The following is a 12,600-nucleotide window of genomic DNA, read 5'->3' as shown; positions in this document are numbered from 1 at the left end:
AAAGCACTAAAGCGCCTGGGTTTGACAGCAAGCACCACAAAACCAAATGGGCATCTCCTATAGAGCCAACAGTGCTTACATACCGTACCCTTTACCTCGTTTTCTTTCATGTTCTCAAGAACACTACTTTTTCTCCCCATATCCTTCTTGTGAGAAACTCAAACTGAAGGACAAACCCACTCTAACAGAAGCAGAAACAGGACAAGAAAACACAAGGCACATGACACAAATACCACCATGCCATGCCCTACCGACCAACTCCCTATTAAAGACCCTGAAACTAAAGACAGTGAAAATGCCTGAGGAAAAAAAAATCCAGAAGCTCACTTTTTAAAGAATCAATGATCATATAGAAGAACAAATGGTAAAGAAATTAAGGAAATTTATCCAATATCTTGGCAAGTCTATAAAGTGAACAAAATGGTAAGTAAAAACTTAGCAGAGTGAACTGCTGAAAAGGAGCCAAGCAAATATTTGAACTAAATGAAGAGGATGGCTAGGTCTTAAGAAATTCAGGACAACATTGGTGCCTATTTAACATATCAAAGTAAACTCTGGCACCATTCTTTCTCAGCACAGCCAATACACAGCCTTGGCTCCTCTCAGCACTTCTCAGTCCACCCTCTACCCTAAACCTCTTTGCTGCCCTTCCCCAGCTTTTCTGAGTCCTATATCATTATCACCTCAGCCATCTGGCTACATGACTTCTCAGTCTCTTGGTCTCCTGGTTCCCTCCTGGCCTCTTGGCTCCTGGTCCCTTATCCTCCCTCTCTCTCTCACCTCTCTTTTTCTTCCTTTCTTACTCTCACTTTCTCTCTCTTATTATGGCCCTGGTTCAGTCAGGACTCTTTCAGACACCTCTGGCTATGCTCTCCCTCATATATAGCATAAACCTCCTCCTCACCCATACTGGAGAACAATCATGTTTACATTTTTTTTCATGCAATGATTAATCAAGTAAAAACCACAAAAGATACCATTAGTAATAACAAGACTATTCAGAAGAACAAAGTCTGGTGGTAGATAGCTGAGCCAACACAATAATACAGATACATTTAAGGGGAAAATGAAGGTGCATAATTGATATTTTCAAGAAATCTGTGACACATTGAAAAGGTTAGACTTGATAATTCGTGGTATAGAAGGAACAGAGAGGTAAAATAAAATGGAGTAGACAGACTACTTACCAAAACTATAGCAGAAAACTCTACAAACTTAGAGGAAAGAAGTACATATCCAAACACATGATATCTACAGAGCTCCATGTTAAAAATATAAAGTAAAGGAAAAAAATTGTAAAAGCCTCATGAGAAAGACATTGACTCATATGTAAAGGCAGAAATACCAGAATCGCACCAGACTCTCCATCAGCAACAATAAAAGCCAGAAGAGCTTGGAATGAAACATTTCAAACTCTAAAAATAAACAACTAGGGACCCAAGAATGCTATACCCTGCAAAACTATCTTTCCAATTTGATGTGTACTAAAGATATATTAAGATAAACACAAATTAAGCCAATTAATGACAGGAGTCACCATTGAAGAAACTTCTTAATGGAACACTTTACAGGGAGGAAGAAGGAGGATAGTCCCCTTTAGGAAAACAGGAACGATTAAACTTGATGAAAGTAAGTGAAAAACATAGTAGAGCTGGAAAGAACACATCCGACACAGCAATCCAGCAAACTTGAGAACTAATATGGGAGAAGAAAAAAAAAAAAAACAAATATACACTATGAATCACTTGGACTTATTTGATATATACAAAATATTCTCAATAGATAGAAAATAGGCATCTTTCTCAACAGCTCTCTCAACAGTTCTCTATTTAAAAAACAGAAAACATCAAGATAATCCCCTGAATCCTATTGAAGCACAGTGGAATAAAAGTAGAAATTAACAAGAAGAAAAACTATAGAAACTATAAAAATATTTATAAAATAAACAAAACATTTTTAAATGAACAGTTTGGCATTCAAGAAACCAGAGAGGAAATTTAAAAAATTCCTAGAAACAAGTAAGAATACAACTTCTCAGATCTCTGGGACACAGCCAAGGTAATCAAGGCAAGTTTAAAGTTTTAAGTTTAAAAATCTGAGAGATAGGAGTTCACATGTGCAAGCACCTTGAGATCTCAAATAAACAACCCAATAATGAACCTCAACAATTAGATAACCCTGAACCTATTAGATGGCAAGAAATAAGAGATTAGGTAAGAAATACATAAAACAGAGTTAATCTATAAAAAGAGGGAAAAGACATAAACTAACAGATTAGAGACCAAGGGGTGTCCTTACAACAGACGCCAATAAAATACATAAGATGATCAGAGAACATTTTCAAAATGTATACTCTAAACGGCAGGGACACTTTGTTGAGAACCGCACTAGTCCCACATTCGGGCGGCCAAAAATGTTGGGGCCTAGGCTGCCCCACTTTGGGCGGCCTAAAATGTTGAGGACCTCTCCACTCCGCACTTGGTGGCCACTGTATCCTGGCCCAAGTTGCCGCTCCGGTCCGTGGGTCGGGGTTCAGCAAGAGAGAGAGTGAGGATGGACTCGAAGAATGGAGACCAGACAGAGTGTGATTCAACCCCATTTATTCTTCAGTCTCTCTTTCTAGTCCAAGTCCTACGTCTTGAGTTCCTAGTTCCTAGTTGTACTCAATCTCTTCTCTTCCCGAGTGTCTAATGTCTACTCCTACTCCTAGTGTCTGAATCTCTGTTACTCCAAATTGTTCTCTCTTTTATATGTCTCACTTCTAAGCCATGCCTCTAAGTCACACCTTTAATCATGCCCTTAGGTCTTGTCTCTAGATCTGATCTCTAAGTCACACTCTTAAGTCACACACCTTTAATCTCACACACCCAAGGAAAGTCCTGGGTATCTAAAGCAAGATGTTATCAGAGTGTGCTTGGCTATTATAGGCTATTGTAATCCAAGTCTCATGTCAGGGTATATGGCTCAAGATGGCTGCAAAGCTGATAGCTGCTTTCTGCTAAAAGTCGGCTCCCAACAACATTTAGAAGGAATAGAAGAATTTCTAAATATATATCTACCAGAGTGAATGCCAGAAGACACAAATAAAAGAGACCAATCAAAAGCATTCAAAAGATCTAAGCAGCAAACAATGTCTCCCTCAAAGAAAAGCCAGATGTGCTCAATGCTGAATTCTACCAACTTTGAAGGAAGATCTCATACCAATTGTTACTAACTTGTTTCACAAAATAGAAAACAAAGGAACACTACCAAATGCACTCTATAAAGCCAGAATTATTCTGATAAAAAAAACCATATAAAGATGTAACAATATAACTACAGACCAATGTCTTCAATGAAGACAAATGCAAAAATTCCCAACAAAATATTTGCAACGTGATTCAGGAACATATGAAGACAATACATTCTGAACAAGTGGACCTCTTCACAGATAGACAAGGTTGGTCAACATAAGCAGCTTACTTTACTTTTTGAGACATGGGCTCTATCTTACTGAATCTGGAGCTCACCCACATGCCTAAGCTGGCTGGCCAATGAGTACTGGCGATTGCCATGTGTTTGCCTCCCCAGCACTAGGAGCACAGACAGGAATGCCAGCTTTTTTTAAAAATATATATATATAAACACACACACACACACACATATATATATACATATACATACACACATACATACATACATATATATACATACATACATACACACACATATATCTGTATATATATGCCCAGCTTTCAACACAGGTGCTAAAATTCTAAATCAAGTCCTTATGCTGCACAGTAATTAATTTACTGACTGAGCCACCTTTTTAGTCCATTAAACATGATCTTTTTAGTCTCTCACTTTATTTTTTAAGTGTATTATAAAATTATCTGTTCACAAAAAAAAAGTCTCAGTCTTAAAGCAAAATAGGGCAATAAAGACAAAAAAAAAAAAAAAAAAAAAAAAAAACCCCTGTGTGATAGGGGGAAGAGGAAGGTAGTCTATTTCATAGATTATAAAAGAAAATAAGCTGGGCATAGTAATATACACCATTAATCCCAGCACTTAGGAGGCAGGTTCTACCATTTTGAGAATAGTGTGGTTTATATAAATAATGAGATCCAGGCCAGCCAGGGGTACATAGTAGGACCTTGTCACAAAACAAAAACAAAAAAATAAGAATCAAACTAGTTAGGCATTGTTTTTCCTTAGAGAATCCATATGACCAGTGACCACACACCTCTCCTTCTGATGTTTATACATGTTTAAATATAAAATATTACAGTAAGTTGTAATTGTATCCTAGAACTTCGTGTCAAAATGGGCTTTTTGGGAGAGTAATTAAAATCCATTCAATAACACAATGACCATATATTTTGAACCCAATATATTAATTTTGATTTCACACATATAAATGTATGAGAATATTGAATCTTTATTGAACGGGATATAAATGTAAAAGAACTGGGACTCTCTCCAGTGTAAGCAGGCACACAAATGTGAAGAAGAGCTGTGCAGTGGTTGGAGCTGTCTACCTCACTGAGACCAGGAAAACCTCCATTCCAAGTCTTTTAAACAGAATTCACAGGCCATTTTCCCCAAGATAAAAATGTCTGGTTTCAAGAGACAACATCAATTCCATTAGTGTCCCCTGGACTCTTGGGTGATGAAGATGAAGCCCAGTGCATGAGGTCTACCTAGCCCAGAACTGCTGCTTTATTACATAACACAAAGCACTGCATATTTGGAGATCCAAGTGTGTATCTACATTATGTTTTACACACACACAAACACCCCACTCAGGAAAGTGCTAAGAAATAGCATTTAGACAGCCTGTAACAAATCTCTGCAGTCAGGCTGGAGATGTATCTCAACTGCTGACGTGTTTTCTAGCATACAGGAAGCCCTGGTTTGGATCCTTAGCACCTCAGTAATCAGGTGAGACAGGAGGATAAAGTTCATGGTTATCTTCAGCTGCCTGATAGGTTTGAGACCAGAGAGGAAGGAACGCTTGCAGCCTATGGTTTTCAAATTCTGTCTGTCTTCTCTCTTGGATGTTCTCAGACATTATATCAAACTACTGACTTTATAATGCATAATTCCTCTTCTCAGCAGTTAAAAAAAAAAGTTGACAAACTAAGACATTAGCCTTAAATCATCAGATCAAAGACAGGAAATTTTTTACAGCAATAATCTTCTAGCTCACTATATTGAAGGAGTAAACTGTACTTTTTACTCAAAAACACCCGAACGCTCATTTCAAACTAGTTACAAAAGCATTATTTTCAGTCTTATCCCACATTCACTTCCTGCAGTCCTTTTCTTGCACAACCTGATAAGTAAGTATGAATGAAGTCACAGCTCAAGCACGTGCTGCCAAGTTTATCCCACCAGCTGGTAACAAACAAACAGAGAAGTTCCTATGGGACCCCCAAGTTTACCCCACCAGCTGGTAACAAATGAACAGAGAAGTTCCTATGGGCAAGGTTGGGAGAGCACAGTCTCGGCTCTCTACACTGGGAGAAGTTAGTATCTGTTAGAGCTTACAACACCTGACACTAAGCCTGCCAGAACAACTGTGGTAGAGAAACAGAAAAGATGGGGACAGAACTGATCTGCTCATTGCCACACTCTGCAATAGTCCTAGCTTTGTCTTTCCAAGGTCAATGAAATATTCTTGTTTTAAAAAACTGTTACTTTCCCAAAGATAATGTTTAGATTTATGAGGCAGGATTCCAACTTCATCATACATAGTAGATACCAATATTCCCTTAGTTCTTTGCTGTTTCTTCCCAAATGTGACTTACTCTATTTTCCTGTTACTGTGAGAAGATGCTCAGACAAAAGCAGCTCAGGGAAGAAAGGGTTTAGTACCATAGTTCAAGGGCTGTTATTGCACAAGTCACCATGAATACTACATGAATGCAGTGTTCAGCCAGGTTCCATATCTTCTACAACCTAGAACTCCTTACTTAGGGAATGGAGCCATCCACAGTGGGTAACAGCCTGCAGGTCTGTTCTCCATGACAATCTAGATTCTGTCAAGTTGACAACACTGACCATCATAGTTAGTTCATGGATAGGATTTAGGAAGTCCATGAATGTAGGAAATTCCAAATGTTTTAAATTGAATGGGTGAGCAATTCTCTGAGGGATAATAACCCACAGTGTTAATACACTCCTAAATGGTTAAAAAAAAATTTTTTTTGATAAGATGTAGGAGGAGCTAAGATGGAAGGAGTAAGAAGAGGAAGAGGAAGAGTAAGGAAGAAGGAGAAGGAAGAGGAGGTAAGGGAGAGATGGAGAATGAGAGATGAGGGCATGGAGGCTGATGTTTGTTTGTCTGTAGCAGTAAAAGGTAGTTGGTATATCTAGGTTGGGTATTGGGTTACACCTCTGATTGTAAGGGTATCTTGTTATTGATCATTACTAAATATATAAGCCTTTGGATAATCTAAGCATTAGAGTATCATTTGTACTGGGCCCTCGTGGTTGGCAGGATGGTCTGGGCAATGCCCAGCCTTGCAGAGACAGCGTGGGAGATGGCTCTGCCATGTCTCATGGGTGGCAGGGCTGGTGTTTCTGGCTGGCCGTTTCTAGCTGCTGCGTGCATGTGCTTTTTAGCCACTCAACATGGTGGTTGAGCTAGGCAGAGACACAGCAGCTTAGCCAGTTGGCTTGACCAGCAGCTGCTTTTAAAAATATTTACTACAACAAAAAGACAGAGAGATATTTCTTAAATGTGTGATCTGAAGAGAAATACAGAGGAGAGTTCCTTCCTTAAATAAATAGGTATAAAATATGAGTACATTAAGTTGCATAAACAAAAAGAAATTTAGAATAACTGTCTTGGTTTTATATATGATAAAGCTAAACTTTGGAGACATGAAGGTAATGTTGAGGCTGTGATGCTGGCAGAAAACACTAGCTTCCTGCCAGCATGCTTGTCCTTTCTCACTAGGCTGTACATACAAAACCAGACAGGAAGGCCTGGTACGCTTACTGGCAGCAAGTCCCACATCTGATAAGTATACTAGCTAAGAAAAGAATCCAGTCATTATTTTGGGTACTTCCGGGTCTGAACACATGAAGACATTTTAATTTTTATGTAAAACAACACACTCTCTTGGATACATTTTAGAACTTGCCTCTTCCATGGTAGAGACAACCAACAACTCGTCAATCATCTGACAGACAGGAGTGCTTAACAAGATTGCAATCAATCCCACCCAAGAGCATACACTTGACCCAGCAAGGGCAGAGGACACTGAGGAGAAAAGGGACTTCAAGGAGGCACTTAAACACATTTCTTGCTCAGTCAATTACACCGAAAGTACACAATAAAGAGCAAATTAGTTGAGTGGATCTTTCAGTAACTACTGAAGCTGTTTAAAATTTTTAAGCAAAACCTCTTTTCAAAGTTTATTCTCTTGCTTATTCACGCCAAAGAACAGTGAGTACAAAACCCAAAAAGGATAATGTTCAGTGAAAAGAACTTTTATAGTAAGTAATTAAGTTGAGAAAGCTGGAAAAGAATGCATTATTTTGGTGTCAAGATGAATAGGAATCTGAAATTTGTTTTTAATTTTTTCCAAAATAATTACAAGACAGAAAGTCTATAAATAAGAATCTAAGAAAGCCTTTACTTTCCTGCCCCCCTTGACTTCTGAAATACAGTGCAACTTTCTGCCAGCTGTTCTTTTAAAGCAGAAACAGTAATGACCATATGGGGCTTTCTCTACCAAGCAGCTGTAGTGTAGTTAAAGTTATAATAATTGTCTTTCTGTAAGATAAATTTACATTAAAAACATGGCCAGTGGAAATAAATAGCTGAGCATCAGAGCTTTCTTATACAAAATTTAAAAATTCACAACTGTCTACGACAAATTACAGATATGTAGATGAAATCCCTAAATCCTGTCCTTTGATCTTTAGGATTTAGTAGATATAACAGAAAATGCACAAATCAGTTTGCCCCACCCCCATGGCCCCATAGCTCATAGTTTCCTTCTCGATCACAATGTGGTAACATCTCTGAGTTCAGATACTCATCCCTAAAGCCAGAGACTAAGTTCTTAAAAGTTAACAGTTCAAATCCACTATTTCGATTGGCCATTCAACTCTGAAGCACAAGCCCACTGGTGTATTAGGAAAATCTCAACAGGTGACACATCACTGGCCCTCCAGCTATGCATCACTTATGTGAGTCTGAGTAAACTGAAGGGAGCCCACAGCACATTTGACCACTCCATGGAAATGGAGCTACTACCTACCTTTGTCTGGATGGTTTAAAATCATAATTCTCTTGTGTGCTGTTCTAATCTTGGCCTTGCCAGCAGATGGGCTGTAAAAAAATTAATAGAGAGTACAAAATGCAGATTATAAATTAATGATTTATATGGGCTACAAGAAATTAAAAACTAATGAGAATTTCACCATCTTGTGGACAAATACAAAATTACAAGCTTTATGCTTAATCCCACTAACCATCAAAATAAACCATCCTGACAATATTGTATTTTCTTCAGTCCTTTATAATGTCAATCTTCATTCTCGGGTTTGGAAAGTAAATAAATAAAAGACAGATTGAAGATTTAGTTCCATCATAGAACCCTGACTAACAAGCACAAGAAAGACCCGGGGTTCAGCAGTAAAACTAACACAACACTACACCCAACAAGCACCCACATACACAGACCAGGAGAGTCACAGAATGCACACTATGAGGACTGCAAGCTCATGCTTCTCAAGTCATCCTGGAGGAAGGTGATGTGTGTCATCAGGATTTGAGTTCCAGAACTAGCCTACTAGCCTTTGAGTCAGTTTTGTTATGAAGTACTGGGTGATGCTGGTCAAAGTCTGAATCTCTGCACTCAGTTTCCTTACTGCAAGGTGCCAACATACTCCCCACAGGGCAAGGACAATGCCAAGCTCTAGGATGGGCCCAGTAGGAAATGAGTGCTCCAGAAGAGCTGCCTTCTGTAGTCCTTCAACAAGTAGTCTCACACTCCATCTAGTGTATCTAGCTTTGTAAGAAACCTGTGGGAAAATTTGGTAGTACAGTGTACAGTGTGAATGAAAAGACAGTTTAAATAGATATAAAATTACTATGGCAAACTGCTGTTTTCAGAATTCCAAGTGTTTCTCATTAGCACATTTGCTGAGCATGAAAATAATTTTAGTACCAACAGTAAACTCTATTGTACTAATGGCCATTGGGTTTAAACAACTTCACTTTACCAGGTTTCAAACGGGTAAATTAACAGCCAGCCTGAAGTCTGCCGCTAGCCGGAAGCTCAAAGGAATCTGAATGGATGAACTGCATGCTAGGAAAGCACACGGTTTGAGTTATTCAAGTCTAAATTCAAAACTCCGAACTCTACAGCTCTTCAGCTATCAGCTTGTCTTGCTCACCTAAAACTCCGAGTTATAAATTTCTCATATGCAACATATACACAAAAAGCCTACCTCCAAAGATTACTTTAAAAAGTAAAGGATGTATATAAAAATTATACATTTTTGTACTTTTAAAGAATGGAATATAAACAATCAACATTTCTTGAATGACTCAGAAGCATTAGCCTGAGTAGGAACTAAATGCAACTCTGAGACTCTGCAGAGGCTGGCGGATCCTTTAAATGGGCCCAGAATGCTGCTGAAGACCCTCCTCCTGCTTAGACAACTCCCCTTGCTATCAGCTGTCAATCCTTGATCCCATCCTGTTCCAGCTTTTAGCACCTTCTAGCCAATTACACACTACCACTAACCTTCTACAGGGAAATAACACTGCTGCACGTGGTAAGACACCCATTAAGGGCCTGGAATAGTGACACATGCCTAAACTAGCAGCCAGGAAATTGAAATACAAAGATCTTGAACTTAAAAGGCAAAAAAATAAAAAAGACAACTCTCCTGCAAAAAACAAACAAACAAACAAACAAACAAAAAAAACCCAATTACTGGCTAAATAAATACACAAAACATTTTTCTATGAATAAAATAAACAAAGTCCTTCATGAAAGGACCCAAGAACACTTCTTTTCATTGTTCAAAGAAAAAAGTCTTATAGAGGAACATTTTTTAAACTTACCTTTTAGTTATCTCCAAATAGATACTGTTTGATTTCAAAGATAACTGAGCTTTGAGAGAGCAAAGTAGAATTCACAAGATCTAAGAAGACTATTTTATGTAATTTCTTATTAAGAATTAAAAAACATCATTCTGAACCCAGAGCAAATTTGCTTCCTGTGGCTGATGTTCATGGATCCTTTGTTTAAGGAACCCATTCTTCAGCATGTGCAGACTAGTTATGCCGACGCATTGTTCCAGATGCCTGACATGTCTCCTTAAGCTTATATAAATGACTTACAGGTACCTTAAAATACTATCTCAGACTGAATATGCAGTGAGTGCTTGATGGATTTTACAGTACCCTCAAACAAAACAATAGAACCCACAACCAAGAACAATAATAATCACAAAAAGTGAACTCCTTAAAAGAAGGAAGGCTCTACCCTAGCAAACTCTAACATTATAGAGACTGTTATATTATTCAAATTAAAACCCATAAAAAGAGCTTCAGAAAATGTCAGAAAGCTATCACTAGTTAATAAAGACATAGATTTAGGAAAATACAAATTTCTATTGTGCATATTTGAAGTCACATGGAGTATTATTGGCTCTTATCTTAGATATTAAGTTTTAATTGAACATATGAAACAAAGTCTAAAAATCATGTTATAACATCCTTGAAAATCAATTACAATGCCTATTTAAAAACAAAAAGTAACATTTTTCCTTTTTTACACAAACTCTGAAGCATTGTGTACTCTGAGGTCTGCTACCCACCAAACTAGATTAAAGTAAAACTGCATGGAAGGGGAGTTCATGTCCACAAGTAATTTACACCACTGCCTTTGGGATAATTATCATCTTAGTGGTGAGCTTTGAAGATGAGGGGAGGATTCTCATTTACATGCAGTTTATTCCCCTTTTTGCTTTAGCTCTATTAAGACTCTAAGTCTTTGCTACATTTTAATAGATTTATTTGTTGCCTACCCCATGGATTTCAAACTGCTCCCTGTAATATGTTTGATTGGCAGGGGAAGGGAGGGTGAGGGTGGGCGTAGGCGGAAGAAATAAGATTTGTGGAGCTGAGTGGCATTCTTATGCCTAAAAGAAGAGTATTGAGCTTGAGTGAACAAAGCCATTACGGTTAGGGATGACAACGCTTCCTGAGTAGTGCTGAGCACAGAATGGTTAGTTACTAACATGGCCCCTTTGCTTAATTCAATCCACTACTCTCTCCGATAAGAAAAACTCCCATCTCTTAGATTAAAATAAAGCACTAAGCAAAAATAAGCCCCAGTCTTTTGAAATTACTGCACTTATTCATTTGTATCCATCCTTCCGTGTGTGTGTGTGTGTGTGTGTGTGTGTGTGTGTGTGTGTGTGTGTGTGTGCGCGCATGTGCACACCACGATATGTCTGTGGAGGTTAGGGAACAACTTTTAGGACTGAGTTCATGTGGTTCCAGGTCCAAATGCACTGCACTCACTTAGGTCATCAGGCTTGGTGGCACATGCTTTATGGGCTAAACCATCTAGGTAGCCCACAGTTTGTTTGTTTGTTTAAAGCAGGTCATAAATACAGACTGTATTGATGTATAAGGTTTGTCAGTATAGCACTTTAACTCCTCTATTTAATCACACTGATTAAGTCACTAGGAAATTTGCAGTAGATGATATACTGTAACTATCTTTCTGTGTATAGTAAATAATACTAACCCTGGAATCTGCAATGTGGAGGATCATGAGTTCAAGGCCAGCCTAGGTTACAGTGTTACAAAAATCTAACAGCTGGGGACATAGTTTAGTGGTAGAGTCCTTACCTAGCATATTCAAGGCTTTAGATTTAATTCCCAGCACTACAAACCCCACAAACAACCCAAAACCACTTAAGAATATGGTCTAATGGACAATATGAGAGCCACATGAACACAGATTCTAGTAAATTTATGATAGAAGAAAACAGTCCCGACACTCCCGTTAACCACAGCCACACAATTTCATTAGCTTTTTTCCCTATAATGTCTAATATTAAATAGTAAATGAATGGTAAAATGGAAAATGTAAAATAATATATGGTAGACAGCAAACTACAAAAGTAAAAAAAGAATTGAGGAACAAAATCTGTGTTATAATTAAAGATATACATCAAATTTTAAAACTGGTCCAGAGAGAAATCAGCACCACAGTGAGGATCTTGTGAAGGATAGACTTGGAATCTAGGAATCCTTGTTAAAGAGCAAAGAGCATAAATAGCTTCAATTAACCCAGACCTCGAGTTTTAAAAGGCAAACACATGCTATGTTCTTTTCTGGGCTTTATTTTTAAGTTTTAAATATGAGTACAAACTCATTCTAACTGCCCTCCCCAATTTTTAAGACAATCTTGGCCACAAAACAAAAATACTTACGGAGCACTTACCTTACACCTAAAATAAGGCTAGCTTCTCTCCTGCTCATTTTCTGCTCGAATCCTCCTTTATAGTAGGATGAAAAGCTCTGCATGGACAAGAACAAGAAATAATTAGTTCCATGCACAAAGTAGCATGACC

At 38.0% G+C, this 12,600-nt stretch overlaps 1 protein-coding gene across 12 annotated transcripts in view; it reads right to left on the bottom strand.

Annotated features, from left to right (window-relative positions):
* Positions 1-12,600, bottom strand: part of Dnajc15 (DnaJ heat shock protein family (Hsp40) member C15) — a 71,793-nt gene that overhangs the window by 27,279 nt on the left and 31,914 nt on the right. For all 12 annotated transcript variants that reach the window (XR_013109253.1, XR_004606428.2, XR_013109257.1 and 9 more), the window contains exons 4-5: positions 12,471-12,547; positions 8,256-8,326 (exon numbers count right to left, since the gene is read on the bottom strand). Coding sequence is in view for 3 of the 12 variants with exons in the window: in XM_034498020.2 (XP_034353911.1) it covers positions 8,256-8,326; positions 12,471-12,547 (148 nt within the window). In the remaining 9 variants the exon portion in view is untranslated. The remainder of the gene's footprint in view (positions 1-8,255; positions 8,327-12,470; positions 12,548-12,600) is intronic.

This window comes from Arvicanthis niloticus, chromosome 3 (assembly GCF_011762505.2).
Source record: "Arvicanthis niloticus isolate mArvNil1 chromosome 3, mArvNil1.pat.X, whole genome shotgun sequence".
In the NCBI taxonomy this organism is placed as follows: domain Eukaryota; kingdom Metazoa; phylum Chordata; class Mammalia; order Rodentia; family Muridae; genus Arvicanthis; species Arvicanthis niloticus.
The sequence above is the reverse complement of the archived record's forward strand: the minus strand, read 5'-3'. Positions and strand labels throughout refer to the sequence as shown.